The sequence below is a fragment of the Aotus nancymaae genome, unplaced genomic scaffold (assembly GCF_030222135.1).
Source record: "Aotus nancymaae isolate 86718 unplaced genomic scaffold, 86718_ANA_hifiasm-v0.15.2.pri h1tg000038l, whole genome shotgun sequence".
Taxonomy (NCBI): domain Eukaryota; kingdom Metazoa; phylum Chordata; class Mammalia; order Primates; family Aotidae; genus Aotus; species Aotus nancymaae.
In genome coordinates this window covers 4334310-4360966 of record NW_026988452.1, presented here as the reverse complement: position 1 = coordinate 4360966, position 26657 = coordinate 4334310, and the positions used below count along the sequence as shown (strand labels likewise).

Sequence of the window (26657 nt, the reverse complement as noted above, 5' to 3'; positions counted from 1 at the left end):
CATATGAATCATTCCTTTTTAATGACTATGTTAGATTCCACTGTATAAATGTACCATAATTGATTTAATCAGTCCCCTATTAGTGGACATTTAGGTTGTTTCCAATGTTTTCTATTACAAACAGTGCTGCAGTGAACATCCTTGTACATATATCTTTGTGTACTTTTTAGGATAAATTCCTAGAAGTGGAATTGCTGGATCCAAGGGTATGCACATTTTAAATTTTGATAGATACTGCCAAATGGCCCTCCACAAAGGCTGTACTAGTTTACACTCTCACCAACAGTGTACGAGTGCCCATTTCCCCACACCTGCACCAACACTGGATACTTTTAATCTTGGCTAAAAGATAAGCAAATAGCATTTCATTATTTGTGCGTGGATTAAAAAAAATGAATAGTGAGGTTAAGCATCTTTTCATATTGGCCATTCGTTTTTCTTTTATGAATTACCTGTTTGTATTCTCTTTACCCATTTTTCTTTTGGGTCGTTTTTCTTATTGATTTGTGGGGTGGTTCTTTATATTGAATATTAACCCTTTAACTATTACCTGTGTCTCTCAATTAAATGTTCATTTTATTACTGCTGTCTTTTGCCAGGTGAAAAGTTTTACTTTTTATATAATCAAACTGATCCTTTATGGCTGTTTCATGTCTTGTTTAGGTATTTCCTACTCCAAAGTAACAAAACTGTTCTCCTGTATTCTCTTCTAGTCCTTTTATGATAATTATGTCTAGATCTCTAATCTGTTAGAATTTATTCTTCTGTTTGGTGTGAAGTAGGATTCTAACTTTTTCCAAAGGGACAGCCAGTGTGCTAGCACAATTTATTGAAAATCTGTCCTTTTTCTACTAATTTGGAATGCTATCTTTATCATGTACTAAATTTCTGTGGGTCTCTTTCTAAACTCTCTTAGGTGCTGTTGATCCATTTTGTATCTTTCTAAAGCCATATGAAAAGGAATTTAATCTTTAGAACCTTCAGAAACTTTATTTTCTGTCCCAGATATAGCTCTAAGACTTAAAGCCTGACACCTGATGGATATTCTATGATCTTCTCTATGCCCAAGCACTCCATAAGCCACTAATTTCTTTGAGTGTGAAACTCCCCTGGGACACTTTGCTGACTTTAGGCCTGTGGTTTATTTCTGAGAGGAGACATCCAGACAGGATATGACATGGAGGCTCAGACAGGATTAATACCCTGAGAAAAGATGACCACATAATTTTATCAACTTCATCTAAGCATGTGGTTTACTTCATGGTAGACATCTGGGTTCTTGGCTGAAGTTTCTACTCTTTCTTAACACTTCAGACCTCACTCTGATGTCAGAGGGAAAGATAATGGGAGGACCTTGATTGGCCTTTTCAGTTGGATGATAGGCCTCACCAGCACAGAATGTGTGGCTTTGCCCAAAGGTGAATGCCATGGGTTTCTGTCAAGACACTGAAGTTTTTGTTTGGGCCTTTAGGTATCAACCTCAATATTTTAATGTAGAATTGAGAGTTTGGTTTGTATGGCTTAAAAAGTTAAAGTTTGTTTCCCTGTAATGCGTTACATTGTTACCTAAGAAGAGCCATGCTACAATTTCATATTACCACTAAGTTACATATATTTTTCTGATGAATTTTCTCCAAGGCTGACTTAGGTAATTTGATAGCTTACTATAAATTTCATAGAATGCCACTTTTAATTTTAAGATAATTATTACTTGCAAGTCATGTTTTCCTGTTAACATTATTTTAGTTTATCAGCTAATAGAAACTATTATACCTTTTTAACTTTTACTGTTTCAGAAAAATATGCCCAAATTCAACAAAATTCCTTTCTACCTCCAACCTCATGCATCTTCAGGAGCAAAAACCTTAAAAAAGTAAGTAAATATATGGTTTCTTGATCTAATTAACTACAGGAGATAATTCCTTTTCCTTATGATTGCATTTATAGCAAAGGAAGCAAATACCAAATCTAATGCTGATTTTATAATATTGAAAGTTTATGATTAAACCACTTACCAGGTACCAACTTTAGCCGACTGTAGGTGTTCAGAAGTAAATAAGGCCAGGCACAGTGGCTCACACCTATAATCCCAGCACTTTGGGAGGCTAAGGTGGGAGAATTAACTGATGCCAGGAGTTTGAGACCACCCAGGGCAACGTCGTGAGACCCCTGCCTCTACAAAAGATTTAAGTAAAAAAATTAGCTGTGCATGGTAGCACACACCTGTAGTCCAAGCTAGCCAGGGCGGTAGAGTAGGAGGATCGTCAGAAGTTGGAGGCTGCAGTGCGCCAATCATGCCACTGCACTCTAGCTTGGGCAACAAAGAGAGACCTTGTCTTGTCTCTAAGGAAAAATGATAAAATAAATAAAACATGCATTTTATCTGTTGCCATAATTCACAGTAGAGGACACAACCTGTATGTAATTGCTTTTTGGATACTTAGGGAATAAGAAGAGTGGGAGAAAGAAAGGAGTTTTTGGCTGGAGCTTTCCAGAAAGGCTTCTTGAAGGACGTGGAATTTGATCTGGACATGTAATGATGGGTAGAACTTCGAAAGATAGATATTCCAAGTCCAGGACATGGTGTGATCAGGGATGTGGCAGTGGGAACATGTGTAAGATAGTGGAAGGCAGTGTGAGGACCCGTGCAACTGCAGCGTGGGATGGAGGAGCAGCAGGGGGATACTAGGACGTAAACTGGAAAGGCAGTTAGAGGTTTTAGAGGTTTTGTTGATGTTGGATTTGAATGCCAAGCCATAGAGCGTACAGTGACTAAACACCAGAAACTTTTGAGCCAATGTGGGATATGGCCCAGGGACACCCAAAAGAAGAATTTTAGTAGTGTAGTAATGGGATGCTAAACTGTTAACAATCTGTATATTCTAGCAAGTAAAATCAAAAGTTTTCAAAACCTTTTTGTTACAGAGATTTCCGAACTTACACAGAAAGAGGATAGTGAGCCCCTGTTGTCCCATCAGATAGCTTCAGTAATTATCAATACCTTGCTTAACATTTTGCTTCACCTACACCTCTGCCTGCCCTCTCACCCACCTCCCTGCACACACAGCATATACACATCACACACACACACACGATTATTTTAAAGTGAGTCCCAGACATCACTTCAGATAGATTTAACAACTGATGTTCAAATGGTTTTCAGAGTGTAAGCCTTAGTTTTTGGTGTGGTGGTTATTGACTGTTACTGGAGATACAGAAGTAGGGTGTTGATGAATCTAGTTTGGGACATGCAGAGTTTGAGGTGCCTGTAGGATATCCAGCTGAAGATAGCTAGCTGTTGGATTTGTGGTTTAGAACAGAAGGCTGAGACTCAAGGTCTAGACTCAGGCCCACAGGTGCTAGTTGAAGGCATGGCAGTGGGGAGGAGAGCCCAGGGAAAATTGAGCACTGAGAGTGTCGGACCCTGGTAAGCATTGGGAGCTGCCTTCTTTTCCAGAATTATTTAGTTTGCCCAGGCTCTGGGAAAGTATTCAAGGGAATAAAACCCAGAAGGCTACTATGTATGCATATGTAGTGTTTTTGTTTGTTTAGTTTTTTTTTTTTTTTTTAATGGAGCCTCGCTCTGTCACCCAGGCTAGAGTGTAGTGGCATGATCTCGGCTCACTGCAGCCTCTGCCTCCTGAGTAGCTGGGATTACAGGCATGCACCACCACGCCCAGCTAATTTTTTGTATTTTAGTAGAGACAGGGTTTCACCATGTTGGTTAGCCAGGCTGGTCTTGAACTCCTGACCTGAAGTGATCCACCTGCCTCGGCCTCCCAAAATGCCGAGATTACAGGCATGAGGCACCACACCTGGCCCGCACATGTAAGTTTTAAGAACATGAATTAATCTCATGTAGTTGTACATAAACTGTGTCTTAGAAGGACACTGTAGAAAATCTTTTGGCAACTCTAAAAATGGATTAAGGTAATGACTAAAAACATCGGTTTATTTTTCATCTTTATAAAATGTTCACATCAAAGAAAAAGAATATGGAAAAGATAGTATCTCAGTGATTTCCCTGATGTCACAATATGTCATTGCTTTTTTACAGAGATAGACTCTCTGCTAGTGACATGCTCCAAGTCCGAAAAGTTATGGAACATGTTTACGAAAAAATTATCAACTTGGATAATGAGTCTCAAACCACTAGCTCTTCTAATAATGAAAAACCAGGAGAACAGGAAAAAGAAGAGGATATTGCTGTGTTGGCAGAGGAGAAAATTGAACTTTTGTGCCAGGACCAGGTAAGTGGACTTGAGGACCACAGCCCCATTTTTGCCAGTGCTGGTGCTCATAAAGAGTTACGTGATGATGTGATTATAGTTCCAAATCTATTGCCTTTGAGTCGGGGAGCTTCAACTTTTAGAGAGGCTCTAAGGAGCCCTGGGCCTCTCCCACCTATCTGTGCATCCCCTTTGGAGGGGCTCTTCAGCCCACTCTAAAGCTCCTCTTTACTGCTGTGGAGATTTTCAGAGAAGGGACACATAGACAGATGTGGATATGCTGGTAGCTTTTTTTTTTCTGACAAGAAAAAGACCACACGGTCTTCTTGATTTGCAAAGCAGCATGTGCCATGTTAGTTTATGATTTAGAGTGAAGTTATGTGGAGAAATGGCAGAACTGTTTTTTAAATCAAAATGCACTCAAAACGTATCCTCAGAGGAATGGCTGAAAGATGGCCTGGTGTTTCTGGCGTAGTCACAAAAGATGCTCTTCTCACTAAGCTCAATTTCGTTCCCGCCTGCATGGAAGCCGTGACAGCAAGAATTGGATACCAGGCATAGGGGAGGAGTGAGCAAGCTGGATCACCTGATAAGAGTCCCTGAGTTAATGAGAAAGCTTTTAGGTATCAGAGACTTTGAAATTTTTAAATTTAATTTTGGCTATTCAGGTTTTGGATCCAAATATGGACCTTCGAACAGTGAAACACTTCATATGGAAGAGCGGTGGAGACCTCACCCTCCATTACCGTCAGAAGTCCACGTGAAGGGTGGGCTAATGCTCCTGGGTATTCATTTATGACCTTCCTCTATGGCCCCAAGAGTAGTCCTAGGAAGCCCACTGAGCCCCAATGGGAGCAAGACTTCTAACGGCCGACTTGGTATGGACTGAGATTATCTTTCAATTGAAGTGACTAATCGAGATGTAATATAGAAACCAGTCTCCATGTGTAGATTAAGCTATCCCCAGGGAAGCAGAGTGCAAAAGCAGAAGAGCCCCAAGCAGACTCTGCCTTTAGAGATGTACAGAAGACTGACAACAGGCCAGTGCAGACTTTCCTTCCTCCTTTTGTTTCAAAGGACCTTATCTGTCCGTTAGCACTTGTTAGAGACATGTTGGTCGGGCCACATCTGTCTCTGTTTCAACTTCAAACCCACACACTCTGTAGCTTTTCTAAGAGAGTACATTCCATTCATGCAATAGATAGAAGGCTTTTCCAAGTTTGTCATATAAAAAAATTGTTTTCACCACTTAAGACAGTTATTTTTAATGGGAATTTGCTGTTGCACAATTTGAGAACCAGCCCATTTCATAATAAAAGATTAATGTTGGGCTTGTTTTTAATATTGCCTCTCAGATGTGTTCTTGTAGGAAGACCTGTTGAAATTCCAGGTGCTGGATCATAGCACTTGGCCTGCCGGGCCAGCGTTTGCACAGCCTGTGCCTAGCGATGCTGCACCCTCCCATAATGTCCTGGCTTTGTGGCAACCCCAGGGAGGTACAGCCATTTCACTCCTTCCTCCACTGTGTCCAGTTTTATTTCCACAAGGTGAGCTGAGACCACAGCTTCTTGCTCTGGATGAGCAGCATGACACCATCAAAACTTAAGACCATGATGAAATTTCAGTTTCATTCAAATGTTACCTAAAAGTTATGGTATCAGAGTAAAGGGAGATCATAGTGAGTTAATTTGACATTCATATCCTGGAAGTATACATAGTTGTTTTTCCAAAGTTTTATATGCAGGTTTTTGTTGTGCCTGTATCCAGATCTTTTTTCCACTGTTCTAACAATCTAACGTTTTCATAGAATCATTTGGATCTTGTATAGAACGTAACTTATTGGGGATAAACACTTCAACTTTTGGCAGAGAATACTTTGGATTCTCCCCAGGGTCATTTGTATTCAGAGTAGATCAATCGTCCACCCCCATAAAACTGTAAGACAAGCCTCCTGTACGAAGCCAGAAGCACAAGTGCCTTCAGAGGGCAGTTTATTCCAGTCCAGTTGCCTCCCTAGCTTGTGTGTGGCCTGTCTCCACCATAGCAGGGACTGGGGAGGGCGGTGGGGAAGGTTTTTTCTTTTCTACATCTTCACAGGTTTAGCTGGGGGCAGCTGATGGGCCTAGGTCCATACCTTACTATTTAAGATATTCTGATCGCACAACTGCAGAGACAGGGTTCCCTCACTGCTAGTCAGCTTCCTTTGGAAACTGGACAGGCCATTGCCGCCTGCACTTTGAAGAAGTGAGCAAAGACGTGGCCACATGTCCAGTAAGCTGAATGGTCTTTCTCCCTTCCTCAGAGAGCAACCAGCTTCTTTTTTTTAAAAGTCCTTTTTATCTGTTGGATACAACAGTGCGCTTTTGGTGCACATTTTTTAGCAATAGTTGTGAATTAATGGCAAAACAACAACAACAAAAACTTATTTACCAGCCCTCAGTTGTGTTTGCATGAGGGGCCTCTGAGCAAAGAAATGGGTTTTGCTGGGTCATTCTGCCCTGTGTGCTAAGCCTTAGGTGGCTGCATCCCCTCCTGTCATAGATCCAGCCCCCAGCATGATTGTATGTTTTTCCCCTCCAGTCAAACCGTAATACAGTTTCCAGAAAATCTGACAGTCTGCAATGCCAAAAGGGTAAAAATCTGTATCTCAGTTGTATAGAATAAAGGCTTTAGTTAAAATATTTCAAAGTGTAGTACACATTTATTTTCATTTGTCATTTTCTTTAATAGCAGATTACAGAGAAAGAAACCTCTGGTCTCATGTTCTCCCTGGCAGTATTAGCATTGATACCCATTTTATCCTCCAACTTATGGGGGAAGGGGAAGTAAAAGTGAGGAAGAGTCAGAAGCTTCGGGTGAGGGCGACTTTGGGTCAGACTGCCAGGCTACAGCGTTAAGGGAAGCTGGCCCCAGAATAGTCCTGTGGCGATTCTGTTTTACTTCCTGCATTCCTGCGAACTTTCGCAGACCATCCAGGACACAATGCCTTACTGTTCGGCACACGTACCTGCTGCTCTGGTAGGCTTGACAAGGGTTTGCTTTAAATGAAGGGTCTGCTTCAAACTTAATGTTTGCTGATTTGGGGCCCTCCATCCATCTGTGCCTCCCAGAGCAGACAGTCCTTGTCCTGCACACCTAACAGAGCTTGCGAGTCCCCTGCACGAACACCAGCATTACAGATAATCCTGTAAAGGTGAGACTTTCAACTAGGCACAGGCCAGAAGACAAGGCCAGAGGCAGCTTTCATAGGATCAGTGTGGGAAGAGAGGGTCCAGTCAACACAGCAGAGGACTTCAGGTGATGAGGGGCCGTTCTCGGATGGAGTACAGGGCCCAACCTAGCCTTAATCTCCAAGGGCACCTGGGGTGGGGAGAACAGCTTCCTCCCCTACAATAAGAAAGAACAGAAGGGTCTTGACCTACTCTTACCTGTGCCCCTAATTCCCCCTTGGGGTTGGGGACTGTGTGTGAATAGACCTCATCAGGTGGACTGGCTTTGAGAAACTGCTTAGGGTGGTGAACTTAAACTTACAACTTTTATTTACTGTTGGGGCTGGGTATGCCTTGTATATTTAGAAAAGATCACTGTTTAAGTTTGGGAGCTAACAACAGAAGTTGCCACCGGGGATACAGGTCTGTGGCATGTAGTCCCTGGGGAAGAAGAAATATTGTGGTCTGGGCACAAATGGGTATCTGCTGCAGGGCCTAGAATTGCCAACCTACCTCCCTCCAGGAGATGGGGGCAAGTATACTACCTCTCTCTCCCTACTGTGACTGGCATGGTGGCCAGCCTGAGCCAACTGTGGCAGTGTAGCCTATGCACAAGGACACCTGACAGAGGACTCAGTGATTGGAACTTGAAAAGGGGTGGTCCCAGGGCTCCAGGGACCCTTCCAGTACAGATGGGGTGGGCTGAGCTGTGCAGGAAGAATCAAAGTGACCAGGCCAACACTGGACAGCAATCCCTTCCTTCCTCACCTCATCTTCACACTGATTATGACCAGACCCTGCTGCCTCCTAGGCAGCCCCAGTGACCAGAACAGGACCAAGCACTGGACCTGAGGGTACACAGCCAAAAGATGTCCTCCCCCACAAGGCCCACAGCCCCCTCTCACCATCCACTGAGGCCTCATGCCCCACCCAAACAGCAAAGAATCCTTCCTCTCCTACCGTAGCTCCTATAAAACAATTTGAGGTGCTGCTCCCAGCCGTCGACTACCCCAAAAAGACTTGTTTGAAACCCCCAAAGCCAGGACTGTCAGGCAGGATAAATGCTGGAGGTCACCTCTTGGACACTAGAAGTAGAGTCTCAGTGGACACAGAAGCCCCTGCCAGCAGAAGTCCCTGCACATCAACTGGAGCTGTAGCCTAGAAAGCTGAACACACAGGGCTGGGATCAGGCACAGGGCTAGGGTCTACATGGAGCTGACTGCCTCATGCAGCCTGGGCTGCCTGCCCACATCTGAGCCTCATGATATGTGTCATCGGGGCCTTGTCACAGCTCAGGGTGTTTCTCTGCAGTAGAGATCTGGGCCTGGCTGGCCAGCCCCTCAGCCTCCATCCCCAAATCTGGGCTCTCTGTGCTTGCTGGTTCCTCCTCAGCCTGAGCTTCAAGCAGCTCGGCGGACAGCCCGTCTTCTGGTGAGGCTGCAGAGGTGAGACTGTCGGGAAGAGTCAGCTGAGGCAGGTGGTCCGCCTGGGCTTGGGCACCCGGGCTATCCAGGAAGGAGACCTCAAACTCTGATCCAGACCATGTAGCCTCACCTGCAACACAGAAGATCAGGCTGAGGAGGGCTGCAAGAACCTAGGGTGGTGGTGCTAGGGCCAGTAACTCCACTGACAGCACCCCCACTGCCACTCCCGGTTCGATGGGGGATTGGAGACGGAGTGTACAGATACCTTGGTGTGGCTGTATCAACCCGATGGCCCGCTTCTGACCAGCTGAGGAATTCAGGGCATCCTTCCCAACAACCCAGGGTCCTTCCCAGAGGACTTCAGAAAGGGATGGCCACTCACCACCCCGCTCATGAGAACTGCTGCTAGAGCAGATGTCCTCCAGCCCTGAGGTTGAGACAGCTGTGGAGATCAGTTCTGTGGAAGAAGGCAGGCTGGGCCACACACCGGCATTGCTGCTGTCCAAGAGGGAAATTCCCGACACGTCCAGGAAGCCTAGGGGAAGGCAGTGCAGTTCTCTGCCAGCATAAAACCCTGACTGCTAGAAAGCAGCACCCTGGCTCACCTTGCCTAGGGCATCTGGTCCAGCCTGTGAGACTGTCATCTCCCCAGTCCCTGGTGATACCCCTCACCCAGCCTTAAAGAGCTTCTCATAGTGCCTATTAATGAGGAAAGAAAGGGGCCTGGAGTTGGGCATCATAGGAACAGCACAGTGGCAGTGGGCCTAGACCCTGCTTTGTCTCCAGTTTGCTGTGTGACCTGAAGGAGGCCACCCCTCTTCTCTGGACTACAGACTCCCCATCTGTACACTAGACTGGATGATGGGCAGCTATTAATATCTTGGTGTACATGAGGTATGAGGGATCAGCAGGGCCTGGGGAAAGTTTTGACATGGCTGCCAAGGTCCAGCCCCAAGCCTGGGGCCCACACCTCTCCAGGGCCTGCCCAATACCTGGGTCCATGACTCGCTGCACTGGAGGTGGGGGCTGAAGAGGAGTCTCCATAGAATGGGGAAGTCCACCAGAGTCTGGAGCAGTGTGGCTGGGACTCTCAGGCCCAGAAGGGGGTTCCTCCATGGAGGAGCCAGGCGCCTGCAGCAGGGCCTAGGGAAGAAGAGGAAATGAGTAGGGGACAATCGGGACAGTGCCTCAAGGAGAATTTTGCAGTCCAACGTGACCACCAGCCCACCCTTGTCCCAGGAGCACTGCTCTGCCTGAAGGAACAGAATAGCCTTAGTAAGCCACTTCTTCTTCTATAGGTGACAGGAAGTCAGGCCAGAGGGGCCTGGCCTGGCCTCCCCTACCGTGTTAGCATTGAGAGGGAGCACTCTTTCCACCCGGATGAGGAACCCCAGGTGTCCACCTGCCCCTGACACATTCCCTTTGCTGCCTGGGTCCCATCAATGACTCACAAGAAGAGAGGGCCTTCCTCAAATTCAAGCGTACTTAGAGAACATCCTTGAATATTCCCTGGCACAGACCCCAGGCACCAGCCCAGTGCCCAAAGGTGCTATCGGAGGACTCACTCATCCACCATGAAGGCAGGGCCGGCGCCTCCCTGCAGACGTGGGCAGACAACCATCCCAGCTGTGGCTCTGGAGGCCCAGCCCGCCCAGCTTTGCCATAACTCACAGGCACAGCGAGCACCCATCTCTGAGCCTCAGTTTCCCACTTGTGAAATGAAGATGACAACTGGTGCTTCACCTCCACCCTCACCTCTAAACCCAAGGGGCAGGAGAGCCAAAAGTGAGTTTCACTGCTGCAGGCATGGCTCGCCTGCTCCCACTGGGTTTCAGAAGTAGATGGGCCTCTCACATCACAAAGGCCCCACAGACAGGCCCCTGGTGAGGGTTGCTGATGACTCCCCAAGAGCAGTTTCTAGAGTCTTCTCTCTTCCCAGTTGGCAGATGCTCCCTACATACCTCCATGTAGTCACTCTGCCTGGAACCTGTCTCCAGGGGAGGAGAGTCCTCCGGGGCGGTTCCAGGTGGTAGGGCACCATGCAGTGAGGCATCAGTTGGTGGGGTACCAGGTGATGGAGCAGAGGGTGGTGGGGCACCAGGTAGCTTCCTGTGGTAGCTGGGGGGCTGAGTTGGGATCCGGTGTAGATACCCGTAGCCAATGCCACATCCCAGACTGCCAAAGGCCAGAAACATTCAATCCAGGGGCTTGTCCCACGGCCCTCCCTACCTTTGCTACCCCCACCTACTACCAGCAACGAGGGGCTGAAAAGGGAACTTCTGAAACACTGGTCAGCCTCAGGATTCCCGGCCCAGGGCCCAACCCTCCTCCATCTCCACCACAGAACTCTGAGGTCCATGCCCAATGGTCAGGCCCCACCCACCTGGCCCTGCAGCCCTCCAACCCCACGAAGTACCTGCCCTCTCCACCCCAGGCTGCGTTGGGAGTTACAGTCACCTCCCGGCAGGAGTCAGACTCGGAGTTATACACCATCAGCTTCAAGGGCTTCCCCTCATGAGACTCGATGAGCGTAAAGAAGTCCTCGGACTGTGAGAAATGCATAGCACCTGAGGCCTGCTTCCAGGACTAAAGCCTCAACCAGACACTTCTCATGGACAGCACCCATCTCTCCACACCATATCCAGAGGGTCTGGGGAGGGGCAAGCCGTGGGTTCCTCACCTCCTGGAGGATCTGGTCTGAGCCAACCACATAGTCTGTGTAGGGGCGCAGGCCGGCAAGAGCAGCAGGTGAAGATGGTTCCACATCCTGAGGAAAGACTCGCAAACTGTTGGCCTTGCTGCTAGAGGTGGGGTTGTGGGATAGAAAGGGCAGGGGGAACTGCCTCTTCAGGTAGTGAGTGGGACACTTGTCCTCTGTCCCTAAGAAGGGCTTCAAGCCCAGCCTCCCTCACTTCACCCTGCATTCTCCTACCTCCCCCAGGTTTACAGCCTGCCCAGCAGAGGGCAGTACCATGATAGGGCTCAGCACCAGGCTCTGGAATCTGACCCTGGGCTCAACTCCTGGCTCCAGATGCCAGCTATCAATGTAAACTCATTATTGAACCTCTCAGCCTCAGTTTCCCCACAATTAAAAAGAGAGAGTACCTACTCACAGGGTTGCTGAGAAAAGTAGAGAAATAATGAAAAGAAGCAAAGCACACCCTGCCGCAGGAGGTACCCACTACGTTGCTGCTTCTGCTGCGGGCATGTGGCTAAAGACCCCTAGGGGTTGGAGGTGAGGGCAATGGGCAAAACTGGGTACACATAAGGGTTCCTTTCTCCCTTGGAGAGTTCCACCACTCCGATCTCCCAGGGAAATGCAAATAAATTTGCATCACTAGTCCCGTTTCCCTCATGGGCAGATTAAGGCAGGCTGCAAAGGCTGGAAACTTGGCCAGCCTCTCCCAAGAAGTCAGTGAGAAAAATAAGTGGCCAGAAAACAAACCAGCCAACTTCTAGTTCAGAGCACCCTCCTTCCAGCAGGCCATAGGACCGAGCATTCGAGAACTTACATACCATCAAAGAGCACAGGTGCTGGTATGCATGTGTGTCTGTGAACAGACTAACATCTATGACAGCTTGGTCACTGAGGTTCCTTAAGATGTCGATTAATATATAACAAGATACCAGAAAAACCAGTATATATATAGTCATGTTGCTTAATGACAGGGATACATTCTGAGAAATGTCTTGTTGGGTGATTTCATTGTTGTGCAAACATCATAGAGTGTACTTAACATAAACCTACACAGAGCCTACCACACACCGTGGCTATGTGGTATGGCCACTGCTCCGAGGCTACAAACCTGCACGGCATGTTACTGTAACACAGCACTAAGTATCTGTGTGTCTAAACATTCAGGCATAGATCAGGTACAGTAAAAATATGGTATTATAATCTTACGGGACCAGTATTATATATGCAGTCCATGGTTAACTGAAATGTTATGCAACACATGACCGTGTCCACACACACACACAGACATGCACACATACGGAGGGAGACAGAGAATAGTAAAATCAGCAGCATTCCAGCAGTACAACCACCTTTCTAGTAGAAGGTATTTCTACCTTTCAAATTAAGTAACCTAGGTACAGAAGGTAAGAAAGAAAGTACCCAAAGTCACAGCCAACAGGAAGCAAGGTACCCTGCTGCGTAGTCATGAGCTGCCCTCTGGGACCCTGGGATGAGACCACATCCTGCCCTCAGAGTCTTCCCTGGCCACTGCTCCAGGGCTGCCGTGCCTCCTGCATGTCCCACCCTCACACTCTGCCCACACCCAGGCCCGCCCCAGTAAACTCATCCCTCCGACACACCCTGCCCTGCCAGACCCCACACTCACCAGCACATGCCAGACTTGCTCACTGGCCCTGCGGAAGCTGCAGAAGCGCACGCTGGCTCCCAGGAGGCCCTGGCCACCCCACATGTTGCTGGGCACCACCTCCACCTCGCGCACCTTCATGGTCTTCATATTGAACACCTCCAGCTTCACAGGCTTCTCCACATTGGCTTTCAGTAGTGCCTTCAGCGTATCATTCTCCTTGTTCTGTGGGGGCAGTGGGGCTGACTCCGAGGCCACCCCATGCCCAGGCTAGGACCCTTAGACAAGTCTGGGCCTGAGACGGGGCAAGGGCCTCAGCAGGCAGCAGCCCCAGCAGGGTCGCTGTGGGGGAATGGGCCAAGGCAGTGGATGGGCCAGGTTCACAGACCAGGGTTGAGCTTGCAGCCACTGGGACCCCCACCTCCCCAAGCAATGCCAAACCTTCCTCCCTCAGCCTGCCAGAAAAAAACAAGCAAGCAAAAGGCCTCCGTGGTCCACAGCATCGCCCCACTTTGAGCTGCCCCTTGGCCAGGGCCCTCATAACCCTCACACCCCAAGAGGCAGGCCCCCTGGGCCTTGTGGCCACCTCCAAGAGGCCATCTGTCCTCTGTCCACCCCAGAGAGCTCAGAAGCTGAGCACTGAGCAGGGCCCCAGTTAGGCTCTGAGTACAACCCTGGAAGAAGGGGAGACAGGGCTGGGACTGCCTTTAGAAACAAAGGGAGGGAAGGGTAGACTGGAGCCCCCTGTGGGACAGTCAGACACAAGAAGACACAACCACACACAAGCAAGCAAAGCAGAGGCAGGGTTGGGGAACCTCACCAGCCTCGAGTGCCCAATGGTGATGATGAAGTCAAAGTAGGGCTCCAGGCCCGCCTGCTGGGCTGGGGAATTCTCCTGCACCTGTCCCACAGCAAAGGCCACAGTCACTGCGCCAACCTGGGACTCTCCAAGTAGCCCTCACCCCATTTCAGGAACCATCAGCACCCCCAGGGTCCCAAGCCAGAACACATGCCTGGCATGAACGGTTTTGGGCATTCTCAAGGTTCACTCCATGCCCTCTTGCTACCTTCCTAGGCACAAATTTTCCTCTTAGGAAAATGGCTCCTTCCTGATGATCCACAGATGCTTCCAGAAGTGGCTCATAGCCCAGTACATCCTTAGGGGCTCCAAGGAGGCAGTATGGTGACAGGCTGGCCAAGGCCTATGGGAGTGCTGCTCCCAAGGGCTGGGCTAGGGTTGGCTGGAAAGCCGAAAGGGTTTACCAGAAAGGTTTAGACTGGAGAAGGGAGGGCCCTGACATGCAGTGGAAGTGGGCAGGCCTCGGGAGGGATACATCCAGGGCCGGCCCAGAAAGAGGAGTGGAAAGGCAGCTTGTAGCCAGATCCCAGGGGGCCCCTCTGGGGTGGCAGACCCGGGCTCAGTCCAGCAGGCGATAAAAGACCCCAGAGGTAGGACTGGGCCTGAGCCAGGGCGTCCAGTGAGTGGGCAGTGCCAATCCCTACAGCCTGGCTCTGGACTGAGGAGCCTCCCAGTGGCTCAGCTACCCTACGAGCCTCATAGTGTAGCCTCCATGCCTGCGCAGGACACCTCCTCCAGGAAGCATTCCCAGTCCCGGGGTGCTCCCTGGCCCTCCCTGAACTCCCCAGCTCACTGCTGTCTCCAAAAGCACAACCAAGCCTTGCAGGCTGTGGCAGAAATCCATCCCCAAAGCCCCATTGACAGAGCCTGGCTTAAACAATGCAGGCTTTGTCCCACGGTCCCAGACCCAAAGGTGGGCCCACACCCTCAGGCCTTTGGCTGTGGGCACTTAATGACCTGCTGGTGTAGACAGCAGCCAGACCCAGCCCAGAAGGCACAGGGCCCAGGCTCCTGCTGCCTCCTCATGGGAAAGGCCCCATGGCTCCTGCGCACACCAGCCCCTCCAGTTTTGGATTCCCCAAGCTGAAGGAGAGCTCAGAGACTAGGCTGAGAACAAACCGCTGAGATCAAGGTCGGTTTGCCCCTGGAATTAGGATTCCCTTCTGGCAACATCACCAACTGAGCCCCTCCTTGTCACCTCCAGAAGCTGCCATGGCTTCTAAAGGGAGTGTGTGTGGCCCAGAAATCAGCTCTGGCCCTAGTTCGCTTGGCCCAGTGGGCAAGCTGCTCCCAGGTCCCTCTGCAGGGGAGCTCTGAGCCCTGCCCTCTAACCCTTGGGGTGGGTAAGGGGGGATCTTTCGAAAACCACAGGACAGTTATTCAGGAAAAGCTTGGGGGCAATGCTCCTCCCTGATCAGGGCCACTTCCAAACCACTCCACATCAGGTGCCTGCCTACTCCCGTCCCCACTCCCAAATACTGCATGTCAGCTGCCCTCCATCATTAATGAGGTCCAGAGGCTCAGGCCACCACCCACCCTCTCCTGTGGCTTTGTCCTGTGCTTGGCTACACTCCACTTCTTTCACCTGGGCCCCGTCACCACTCATTATGGCTCTGCGGCTGAAATCTATGCTGCTGCCCACTGTCCTGTCCCCCTGCAGAAAGCACTGCCTGCCATCCAGCTCCCTAAGGGCCTTCATCACAGCCCGTCCACGGCCCTAGAGGTACTGCTTTTCCTAATGCTCCCACCATGTCTTCCCCAATCAGGTAACCTAATGGAACTCACAGGAATCACAGCTTACACTTACTAAGGGCTGGTTGGTTGAGTGCCAGGGGATGGCACCACCTCACCTGCTTTATGTATCATTTCATTTACCCTTTTTAATAATCTCAAATGACAGATGAGAACAAGTACTCAGTAATTCAGTAATTTGACCCCAGGAAATCCAACCCAGAGCCCTCCCCCTAACCACTGCCCTCTCCTAATGGCTGTTTCCTGGCCAATCTGCCACTACTCTAAGCTCACTGAGGGCAGCGACTTCTCCAAAGCGTTGGGCATACATCGAGGCGCCAATATTCCTAGAATGCAGCACAGCTATTCTTCAATGTTGTTAAATTTAAGTGGGTCATGTCACTCCTCCATTTAAAACCTCCTGATGGCTCTACATCTCAGAATAAAATCTTAAATCTTCAGGACAACAGGCAAGGTCCTACACGGTCTGCTCTGGTCTCCTCCTCACACCGGCCACACCACCCCAGCACACCAGGCTCACCTGGCATTTCCTCAAACACACAAGCACAACCCACCTTGGGGCCTTTGCACAAGCTGGTCCTTCTGCCTGGAATATTACTATTCCCCTAAATATCTGTAATGTCCACTCTACTTCCTTCAGAAGCATGTGTTCTAATGTGAGTTGAGAAGAGCTTTCCTGACCACTCTATCAAAAATAGCACCCATTCACCATTCTGTCTCCCTTAACCTGCTTTCTTTTTCTCACTAGTAATTACCACCTACCATGTATTTCTTCGGCTCTCTCTTTCCCAACCAGCATCCAAATGTCAGCTCCAGGAGAACAGGGACCATGTTTGTTCTGTTCACTGCTTTATCTCTGGAGCCTTAGAATTCTGCCTGCCACGGAGTAGGAGCTCAAAACTATGTTTTTGTGACTGACAACCTCTGATCCCTGGTCCCTCTCCGATTTGCCCCTCTCCATCAGGCAGGCCCCTCCTGTCTTCGCTCCCATCATGGCCCCACCCCTCCTCTTGCCCATATTCTGAGTTCCTTTGCCTTTAATCAAACCTGATGGAAGACGCTCCTGGCTGGATGCATTGCACTGTCCACACTTGCTGTTAGGTGCCTCACCATAAGAAAGCCCATTACCAAGCACAAATCCTGTCAACACTGGGTTCTCCAAGCCAGCCTGGTTTTCGTGTTAAGAAACTCCTTCTTTAGCCCTCTCAAGTGGTTAGCTGGCAACAGACCCCACCTTCAAAACACACAAACCGACAAACTTGCCTGTCTCCACTCATCTCTGCATCCAGCTGCTTTTCACTAGGGGAAGTGGGGGGTGGGTGCAGGGACGCCTCTTCCCCACAGCGCTCCGGGGTCAGAGACCCCCGATCCCCAGGCCCTCTCACCTGCATTATAGCCCTTCCCTCTCCGTGGGCACAAATCTCCATCTGGCTGCAGGCCCCTCTCCTCACCTTCACTGCCAGGCTCCAGACACCCTACTCTCTCCACACCTCCTGGCAGCGCCATCTAAAGGCCGGGACCCTCCCCAGCTGCAAACGCTCTCCTGAGGCTTCTGCAGCACTCTCCTGGCCCTCCCGCTCCCCCCTGCCCCGTGGCTGGTTCGCGCTGGTCCTCTACCCCCAAAGCCCTCACGACCCTACGACAGGCGGGATGCGCGCCGCACTCGGTTACCCCGGCCCCGCGACTGTCCTCGGCGTAGCTGACTCTTCCCAGGCCCAGCACGGAGCGCGGCCCGCGGCAGGCGAGCGTAAATGTGTGCTAAGTGCACGGGTGCGTCCCGACTGGTGGCACCACAAGCACTGTTTACCCGGGAGGAGACCAGGAAACGCTCCGCTTCCGGCACTGCCGGCTCTTGGGGCGCGCGCAGGGCCCGACCGCGGCCGCTGACTGGCGGGGGTCCGGGAGTCCCGCGAGGCCGCCTCTCGCAGGCGGCTCCCACCGGGCCAGGGGCACCGCCCAACACCCAGGCGCAAACCCTTGGGCCGGGACCCCACCGCAGTCGCCAGCCAGCCGGCGAGCGGACGCCCGGCCGCCCCGCCAAGGTCACCGGCGCCGCGGCGGCGACTCACCCCGTGCAAGTGGAAGCCCTCGGCGCCGCCCGCGGGCTGCTGGGCGCTGACGCCCAGGCCCATGGCGGCGGCTCTGCTAGGCACCCGGTCCAGTCCGGCTGCGCGGCCCCGTCAGGGCGACCCGGCGCCGCCGGCACGGACTCGCTCTCTCGGCGCTCGATTCCTGCGCCTTGCGACGTGCGTGGCGCTTTGCTCCGCCCACTCCAAACACTGACGCTCCTAGCAACCGGCCAGCAGCTCCGTTTCCATGGACTGTAACTGCAACCGCCCGCCGCGACGGAGTGCCCACGATCCTGCCGCGGGAATCCCGCTCCACACCGCCCCTCAGACCCGGACTCGGAGCCGTGAGCGGCCGGAGATGAGCAGCAATGACTCCTCCCTTATGGTGAGTGGCCCCGGCGCTGTCCGACCTTTCCCTCGTAGCTCCCCGCCCCTGACCGGCGACCTCGTGCCCGGCTACCCTCCTGCCGCCCTTCGCTGTCCTCAGCTACGTCGGGCGGTCCTGCCCTTTCTTCCCCCACTCTCCGTGGCAAGCGCGTCTTCTCCAGTGAGCCCCAAATTAGCATCCCTGGTTCTTGAGCTACCCCATCCCAGCGCGTCCCATGTCCCTCATAACCCCTTCTTGTCATGATCCCTTCTTCTTCAACCCAGCTTGCTCTGCCTGTGCCTCCCACGCCAGTTGATGGCATCACCATTTAATCTCCTAGCCTTAACTCATACCTCTTCCCTACACCCATCTTCTAATCCTGTCTACAAGAAATACCAGCTCCTCGATGTCTCTTGGGTTTTCATCTTTTTATCTTCTTGCCCAGGACCAGCACCATCTCTCCCCGAGCGCCTGCAGCAGCCTCCCTCCCATCTGGTTTCTCTGCTCTGGCTCTCTTGAGCAGCTGTAGTCCCCTACTGCCACCAGGGCACACCTCCCCACGTGCAGAAGCAGCCAGAATGGTTATGGCAAAAACGTACATCTGAAAACACCCCTCGCCTTAAAACCATTCTGCTTTCTGTTACCCTTAGGATGGTGTCTGGGCTCTTTCATATGGCCTACGAGGCTGTTCACAGTCCAACCACATCTGTTCCCAACCTAGCACCCACAAACCTTAGGGGAAGTGAAACTTAGCTTTAGAATCTCAGCCCCTTTGTCAAGCTGTAGTTTCCTTGGGCCTAAGCTTCCTTAGCTGTGAAAGACACTGAGAGGACCATGCACAGGATGATGGATATGAAGCCTACAATAACTTGCAACTACAATTGGTATAATTTTTCTTATTATTTGTCCTCATTTATTCCTCTTCTTCCCTTCCTAAGGCAAAACCTGGGTTGAATTCCCCATCATAGTTGAACCAGAATCTGTTGTTAGTCCCCCAGACAAACACCTCCAAACTGCTTCCTGGGAAAACTGCATGGAGCTGCCCCCAGGGCTGCTAGAGGACAGAATGGGGCCTGAATATTTCCTCTTTCTCCTCCCTTTGGAGAACTGAGGAGGAGCAGGGGATAGGAAGGGAGCAGGTCTCACCCCATTTGGGAGGGAACAGAGACTGAGAAGGGACTGAGCTATCGCAGCTATGTCTTCATACAGGCTGGGATCATTTACTATAGCCAGGAAAAATACTTCCGCCACGTGCAGCAGGCTGCAGCTGTGGGCCTGGAAAAATTCAGCAATGACCCTGTGTTGCAGTTCTTTAAAGCCTACGGAGTCCTCAAAGAAGGTAAGGACTTGGCATTGTTGGTCTTGTGACCCCAGGCACTAGCCCAGCCCTAACACTCTGGCTCCACCTGGATGCCTCCTTGTATCCTAGTTATGGTCCCATAAAAACAGTTTCACACTCAGTGGCTGGATTCCCACGGGAACCCACAGAAGCCTAGGTAATCCATATCAAGTTGACTTTTGAGACCTCAGAGCACTCACTATCCCTGCTCCACATCTCGGGTTCCCTGTCTGTAAAATGAGTGGTTGGAGAGATAGCTGCATGATTCTTGAAGTAATTCCAGGCCTGGAAGCTGAGAACTAGTAATACAGGCAGAAGAGGAGGAAGAGGTAGGTATGGGGACAGGCGGGCATGAGATACAGAGAGGAGTGAGGCTCATGGAGGTGCAAATGGGCTGACATTCAGAAGGTGGTCCTGGGCTGAGGACTGGCTGAGTGGCCCATGGCCAATGTCTGGGGACATGGAGGGACCAATGTAATCAGCGGCTCTTGAGCACTAGCTGGGAATGCCCTTCCTGAGGTCCTTCTTCAGAACTGACCCAGCTAATAATTGCAGCCTCACACGCTGCAATTTCAGGTCCAAGATCTCCAGCTCCTAACAGCTTGGACCATGCTACCAGCAACTCTTTCAGGGAACTCCAATCTTCAGGGAACTTGGGTCATTGGGGACCTTTCAGACCAGTTAGTCTTCTGATTCTGGGCGAAGCCAGGTAGTGCTGAGCCATTGGGTTAGCTACAGTCTGGAGTTGGGTCTGCCTCTAGTCCTGGAGTTTGAGAGTATAACTATGTGGACTGTCTTTGCAGAGCACATCCAGGATGCCATCAGTGACCTGGAAAGCATCAGGCCTCACCCAGACGTGTCTCTGTGCTCCACCATGGCCCTCATTTATGCTCATGAAAGATGTGAAACCATCGGTGAGTGCCGCCACGCTCAGCCAGGCCTGGCCCACCAGGGGAAAGAAAGCCCTGCCCAGAGATACACAGCCCCTCAAGGGCTGCCAAAGGAGCGGTGTGCCCTGGTGGCTGCGCAGATGCTGTTAACCAGTGAGAAGTGGCTGATGCTCCTCTCCCCCGGGAGGCCTGGAAGAGGACTCCATGCCTGGGCCTAATTGAGTGGAAGCAGGCAGAGACCATAACAGTGGGAAGGGTCCATGCTCCAGATCCCAAGAGTTGAGGAAACACCCTTTTTCTTTGCCAAGATCTTGTCGGGAAAACCAAGCCAATATATATAATTCCACTCCTAATCTCTACCTCTTGAGAGTCAGGGAGAGAGTCCAAGAGAGACTACCGACTACTGTTTCCCCACTCATAGTAAGTCGTGGGCCTGAGGCTAAGGATTTGGGTTTGGTCTGCCTGCTCAGCACACTGCTGGACACAGCGAAGAGAAGAGAATCTCAGACAGCATGCCTGAGCCCAGGCCAGGGCAGCCCCCGCAGCATCTCAAGGGCAGAGACTGCTGGTTTCCAGGCCTTGGGCTGAAACACAGCGTGCTGCATATGTTGAGGGAGACCCGCAGCGTCTGAGGAAGACCCAGAGGTAGTTCCCTGGGTCTTCCATGACCCCTGCAGACCCAGGAAGACTTCTTCATCCTAACTCTCCCTCTTCCTTCACTCTTGGATTCACAGACCGAGAAGCAATTCAGGAGCTCGAGTGCAGCCTCAAGGAAATGCGCAAGACAGCCAGTGGGACTGCCCTGTACTATGCTGGCCTCTTCCTCTGGCTCATGGGCCGCCATGACAAGGCCAAAGAGTACATTAACCACATGCTGAAGGTCTCTAGAGGCTTCAGAGAGGTACTGACCACACCGTGGGTACAGCAGCCAAACACATCACAGCAGGTGCCACTTTACTCCCACAAAGGGCCCTGAAGCTGGGGGAGAGCCACACCCAGCCACTGACAAAACGCCAGGTCTCACAGGGGCCCCAAGCATATTGTCGCTGGGCTTAGCAGAGGACATTGGCATTTGTCCACAGAGTCTGATCTCTAGATAGATTTTCTGCAGCTTCCACCATACTCTTAAGAAAAAAATTTTTTGAGACCTGACTGCAGCCACAACCTCCTGGGCACGAGTGATCCTCCCACCTCAGCCTCCCAAGTAGCTGGGACCATAGGTGTGTGCCAGCACACCCAGTTAGTTTTTAAAGTTTTTATAGAGACTGAGTCTTGCCATGTTGCCCAGGCTGGTCCAGACTCACTGGTTCTTTTGAAAACCCAGATGAGCTGGCCACACTGGGCCATTCCTGCCCTGTAGTGCTCGGCCAGAACTGAATGGTGGCTCATGCAGTGCAGCCAATAGACTATATCTGCACTAATGTGGGAGTCGAAGCCTCAGTCTAGGTCATTCCTTCTCAGCAGGGTTGATATTAATTTTCAAGGGTGTAGATGTGGTCCCTGGGGTGGGGATGAAAAAAATCTTACTCTTTATGTACAAAACACAGATATACATACAGTACACAGTAGACAGATATGGTATATCTGAGATACTAACATTTCTCAGAGGGGGAGGGATTGATTAGAAAACAGTATCTAAAGAGACTCCTTAGGATAGATAATAGAAAAGAGCAATACTGATCTAGGCCATCAATAAGGGTGTTTTCAGGCAGGGTCTTCCAAGTCTACTTCCCAGGCCTGGCCCTCCCCCTCTGCCAGGAGAGACTGGGGGAAGGCTAACGTGGAACCAGCGAGGCTCACGAGCTCAGAATGGCTCCTGCTCACCCCTCAGAGGGCTTTCCAGGGCTTCCTGTGCAGGGCCAGGTCTTGTGCTGGCCTAAGGAGTGGAGAGATCAGGAGTGGCCCTGCCTAGGCCCCCATGCTTGTTACAATGGGGTAAACAAGCAATGACAGGACAGGTGAGTGTGCCTTAGTAAGGTCATGGAGAGCTGTGAGGGTACAGGGAGGGAGGTCTCCTAAGCAGGGTCCTCCGAGGCTGAGTTGTAAGGAGTGGTAGCAGGATATCAGGTGAAGGGGTTTGCTTGGGAGTGGGAGGGGTGCTGCAGGACATTTCCAGATGAAGTAACAATGGGAGACCTGGCCGTGAGAGAGAGCCGGCTGGCCTGGGATCTGCACGTGGCCGTGCCTGGCAGGGCCTCAGGCTGGTAGGTGGCAAAGGGAGGGTCATGTGCAGGCTAGGTCGAGGCTCTGCAGGACCAAGGACTTTATCTTTCATCTCGTTCTCATCCCAGGGCTATGTGCTCAGAGGCTGGGTGGACCTCACCTCAGGCAAACCCCACACTGCGAAGAAAGCCATCGAGTACCTGGAACAAGGAATTCAGGACACCAAAGATGTGCTGGGGCTGATGGGAAAGGTGGGCCATGGGGAAGGGAGAGGTGCAAGTATTCCTGGCTGGGGCACTGGAGCCAGAGACCCACCAGGTACCCCCAGGCCAAACCCTCAGTCTCCAGATGCCTCATCTGGTAGATGAGAAGCAGAGGTCCAGAGAGGTTCAGCAACCAACTCAGGGTAGCACAGCAGTCCAAGGTCCGCTCTACTTCTCAGATTTCTTCCTGCTCGATCTGAGTTTCTGTCTCATCTGCATGGGGATCTTCTCGGTCACTTTCCCAAGCTCCGTCCTTCCTTGACCCCGTCAGGCTTTCTCCTCCCTCTTCGCTGGTTTCACTCAGTGCCCTTCTCCCTTCTTTTCTTTTGACCTTCCTGTTTCACTTTTGTCTGCCTGTTAAATCCATTTAGTGTGCTGTAAGAGAAGGGAGGTATATATTTTATGTGTTCCGTATTTTCTGATCTTGTTTCTTTTTTCTCTTGTGACCCTCATTGACTTAATCTTTGAGAGAAAAAATATCCTCATATTTTCTTCTGATTGTATATATTTTTATTGCAAAAGAATGTGTACTTATTTAGGAAAGCAGAGATCTAAAAAAAGTCAAAAGCTGAGTTACAATGGCAGGCTTCGTCTTACCACTCTGAAACCAATGGAAGCATCTTAGCGCAGTGTCTTCTAGTCTTCTTCCTATACTTGAGTCCAGGGTGCGCGTTAGGTTGGTTCTCTGGGTGCCAGAAAGCAATGGAGATTATTGTGAGCCAGTTTATCACATAACACCAGGGTACCGGCACCTGTGGAAAGAGAAGGCGGGCTGTGAACAGTCATAGCAAAGGCCACAGCCCACTCTGTGGAGGACTCTGGAGCCGGGATGCCCCTTCAGTGAGCTCCCCATCGTGCCTTGACACTGGAGGTGGGCTGCCCAGGGACGGGTGTGACCTGAGACAAAGCAGCTCCCTTCAACCATGGGTGGTCGCTGGAGGGAGACTCTACTGAGACCCATCAGCCGCCAACTCTCCTGCTTCTGATAGTAGGGGCCTAAAATATTTTGTATAATATTCAAAATGTCAGTTTGAACATGGATGTAGCCAGACCTCTACTGTATGGGCAGAATGTAATTTACCAACCCAGTCCCCTGTTGTTTGGATATTGGGATTGTTTCTGGTTATGCACTTAAGTGTTACAGTGAACATGTTTATACGTAAATCTTCATTATATGGAACAATCCACTTGTTTCTAATGACAGGTCTCTCAATGGGGGTTACTGTAGGTCTAAGGAAGCCAGCTTTTCAGAGTCCAATTTCAGGTCTTTTAGAAGCATTGCCCCAGCCCTCAGGGCCCCTGTGTCATGACTCTTAGGAGAACCTGGTAGCTGGTGTTGGCTGGCAGAGACCGTGACCCCAGCCCAACAGGCCGTGAGAGATCAACAGCCAAAGAAACTCCACAGCCTTGCGGTAGAAGTAGTTGCCAGCAAACCCTGACTGACTCAGAATTGCTAAACTGGGCCCTGGCGAGCAATTTCAGTGATGAAATACAGAAAAGTGAATGGGAAATTCATGGAACTGGAGGTGCCCAGTAACCTCACCTCTCCCCTTCAGGGTGACCTCACATGGCCTTGCCCTATCCCAGGCCTGCTGAGTGTCCCAAGCTTGGGGCTTAGCCATCTCCCTGAAGCCCCTGCTCTTCCTGTCTGGGAACCCAAGACTATTGTAAACCTTGATATGTCACTCCTTCTCCCAGGGACTTTGAGGGGCTGCTGGCCCAGCTGAGAGGGCCCAGAGTGCCCATGGGTCAAGTTCTGTTTCTGTTTTCATGGAGACACTGAGACAACCCCCTTCCAGCAAACTCCCTTCATGGGCACTGCCTTCATGGAGGCTCTTCTGTCTGGGTCCCGACAGGCGAGCTACTTCATGATGCAGCAGAACTACTCAGAGGCCCTGGAGGTGGTGAACCAGATCATCGTGACTTCAGGGAGCTTCCTGCCAGCCCTCATCCTGAAGATGCAGCTGTTCCTAGCTCGGCAGGACTGGGAGCGGACAGTGGAAATGGGGCACAGGTGAGCTGCATCTTTCCAAGCCAAGGGCACTCACACGCATCTTACCATCTCATGGGATGGGGAGGCAGGAGAACACACAGAAAGGTAAATATCGCCCATGGAGGAACCGGGAATTGTGCTGTGGCCAAATTGGGAGGAGGAGGAGAGAGATGATGGGTGCAAGCAAATGAAATACTCATCATAACGTGAGGCTGGAAGCTGTGGCCTGTGATGGCTACATCAAGAAACAGGGCTTATTGTTGAGACAAGGAGGAACCCATGAAAAGAACTAAAATTTCTATTTGTATTATAAAATCTATATGATATTTGTATTCTAATTTATTAATTTATGCCTTTTTTTTTTAAAGTCTTGCTCTGTTGCCTAGGCTGGAGTGCAGTGGCATAATCATAGTTCACTGCAGCCTCGAACTCCTGGGCTCAAGTGATGCTCCCACCTCAGCCTCTCGAGAAGCTAGGACTATAGGCAAACACTACCATACCTGGCTATTTTTTAATTTTTCATAAGCTATTTTTTTTTTTAATGTTGTCCAAGCTGGTGTCGAACTCCTGGGCTCAAACAGTCTTCTTGCCTCGGCCTCCAAAAGTGCTGGGGTTATGGGTGTGAGCCACTACGTCCAGCCTAATTTCTGTTCTGAACTTGATTATTTCCTGCCAACTACTTTCTTCTAAAGTATTCTGCTGTTGTATTCTAAGTCTTTTTAAAAATTTTAGTTTTTATTTTTATTTTTAAATTTTTAATTTGTAGAGATGGGATCTCACTGTGTTGCCAGGCTGATCTTGAACTCCCGGCCTTAAGCAGTCCTCCCACCTGAGCATCCCAAAATGCTAGGATTACAGGTGTAAGCTACCATGCCTGGCCTATTTTCTGACTCTTGAATTGGAGTCCTGTCTCAACCATTTTCAATTTTACTTTAGAATATAAGCATTTAAGTCTGTGGGTGTCCCTCGAGGTGCCATTTTTGCAGAGTCCACACAGTTGGATATGTAATATTTTTCCATATCATTTGGCTCCAAGAATTTTCTAATATCTATTCTGATTCTTCTTTGGTCTATAAGTTATTTTAAAGTGTGCTCTGGCTTTTGTTAATTCTCAAATGTATGAAGTTTACAGTGCTTTCGGAAGTATCAGAAATGGCTAGAACTTATTTAATGTTGATTGTGCCTAATCATGTTGGAATTTAGTGTGTGAGTTACAGTAACCTGCTATTAAGCAGAAAGTCATTCCCTGATAGGCTGAAAAATGAGAAGGAATCTTTCTATAAAGAAATAGAAGATTGAAAACTTCATCATATGGTCAGAAGCTATAGCTTCAAGATGGCACAAAATTAAAACCAAGGTTCCTTTTCCATCTTGCGTTGACAGACTGCCCCGCCAAGTACCTTTCTGGCCACCTCCAGACCCTGGCACTGTGGTCATGTCTGGTTAGTTGGGTTATGAATAAGTTTCTGTGACAAAGATACCCTCAGATACACAACCTAAATAACATAAAAGGTTATTCCTCCTCCAGGTAAAGTTTGGTGGTGGCTCAGGGCTGGGATGACGGCTTAACTCTGGGGAGTCCCAGGCCCCTCTGTCTTATTGCTCTGCTATTGCTAAAATAATGCTCACATGGTCCACATTCCAGACAATAGGCACGAGGAAAGGGCAGAAAGAGAAGGCGTGCCGGCAGGGCACAACTGGACAGCACACCCCTCACTTGCACTTCAGACCTTAGTCACATGGCCACACTTAAGCTGCAAAGGGAGGCTGGGAAATGT

At 50.2% G+C, this 26657-nt stretch overlaps 3 protein-coding genes across 13 annotated transcripts in view; 2 read left to right on the top strand and 1 right to left on the bottom strand.

The window, feature by feature from the left end:
* The window catches only part of WDR48 (WD repeat domain 48), a 44290-nt gene extending 37380 nt beyond the window's left edge, over window positions 1-6910 (top strand). For 3 of the 5 annotated variants that reach the window (XM_012455641.3, XM_021666593.2, XM_021666594.2), the window contains 4 exons: window positions 171-206; window positions 1797-1873; window positions 4058-4250; window positions 4898-6910. In XM_012455641.3, the coding sequence (XP_012311064.1) occupies window positions 171-206; window positions 1797-1873; window positions 4058-4250; window positions 4898-4993 (402 nt within the window). In that variant the 3' untranslated portion in view covers window positions 4994-6910. The remainder of the gene's footprint in view (window positions 1-170; window positions 207-1796; window positions 1874-4057; window positions 4251-4897) is intronic. The other 2 variants (XM_012455642.2, XM_012455639.3) reach the window with 1 other exon arrangement.
* Window positions 6911-7775: 865 nt separating this feature from the next.
* Window positions 7776-18767, bottom strand: GORASP1 (golgi reassembly stacking protein 1). Of its 5 annotated transcripts, XM_064360125.1 has the most exons (10): window positions 18628-18767; window positions 16558-16671; window positions 14005-14085; window positions 13206-13409; window positions 11543-11629; window positions 11279-11409; window positions 10824-11037; window positions 9855-10005; window positions 9245-9397; window positions 7776-8992 (listed from the first exon to the last, which is right to left on the bottom strand). In XM_064360125.1, exons 2-10 carry the CDS (start codon window positions 16624-16626, stop codon window positions 8724-8726), a joined length of 1359 nt encoding a protein of 452 aa, XP_064216195.1. In that variant the 5' UTR covers window positions 16627-16671; window positions 18628-18767; the 3' UTR covers window positions 7776-8723. The 5 variants fall into 5 exon arrangements, with proteins under 5 accessions (XP_064216195.1, XP_012311069.2, XP_012311070.2 ...); XM_012455646.3 differs by lacking the exon at window positions 16558-16671 and having other exon boundaries at window positions 18585-18762; XM_012455647.3 differs by lacking the exon at window positions 16558-16671 and having other exon boundaries at window positions 18628-18762.
* Window positions 18072-26657, top strand: part of TTC21A (tetratricopeptide repeat domain 21A) — a 30095-nt gene continuing 21509 nt past the window's right edge. For 2 of the 3 annotated variants that reach the window (XM_012455636.3, XM_012455634.3), the window contains exons 1-6: window positions 18129-18249; window positions 19441-19570; window positions 20374-20484; window positions 21195-21361; window positions 22752-22874; window positions 24743-24900. In XM_012455636.3, coding sequence (XP_012311059.2) covers window positions 18223-18249; window positions 19441-19570; window positions 20374-20484; window positions 21195-21361; window positions 22752-22874; window positions 24743-24900 — 716 coding nt within the window. In that variant the 5' untranslated portion in view covers window positions 18129-18222. Of the gene's footprint in view, window positions 18250-19440; window positions 19571-20373; window positions 20485-21194; window positions 21362-22751; window positions 22875-24742; window positions 24901-26657 lie in introns of all 3 variants that reach the window. The other variant, XM_012455635.3, reaches the window with a different exon arrangement.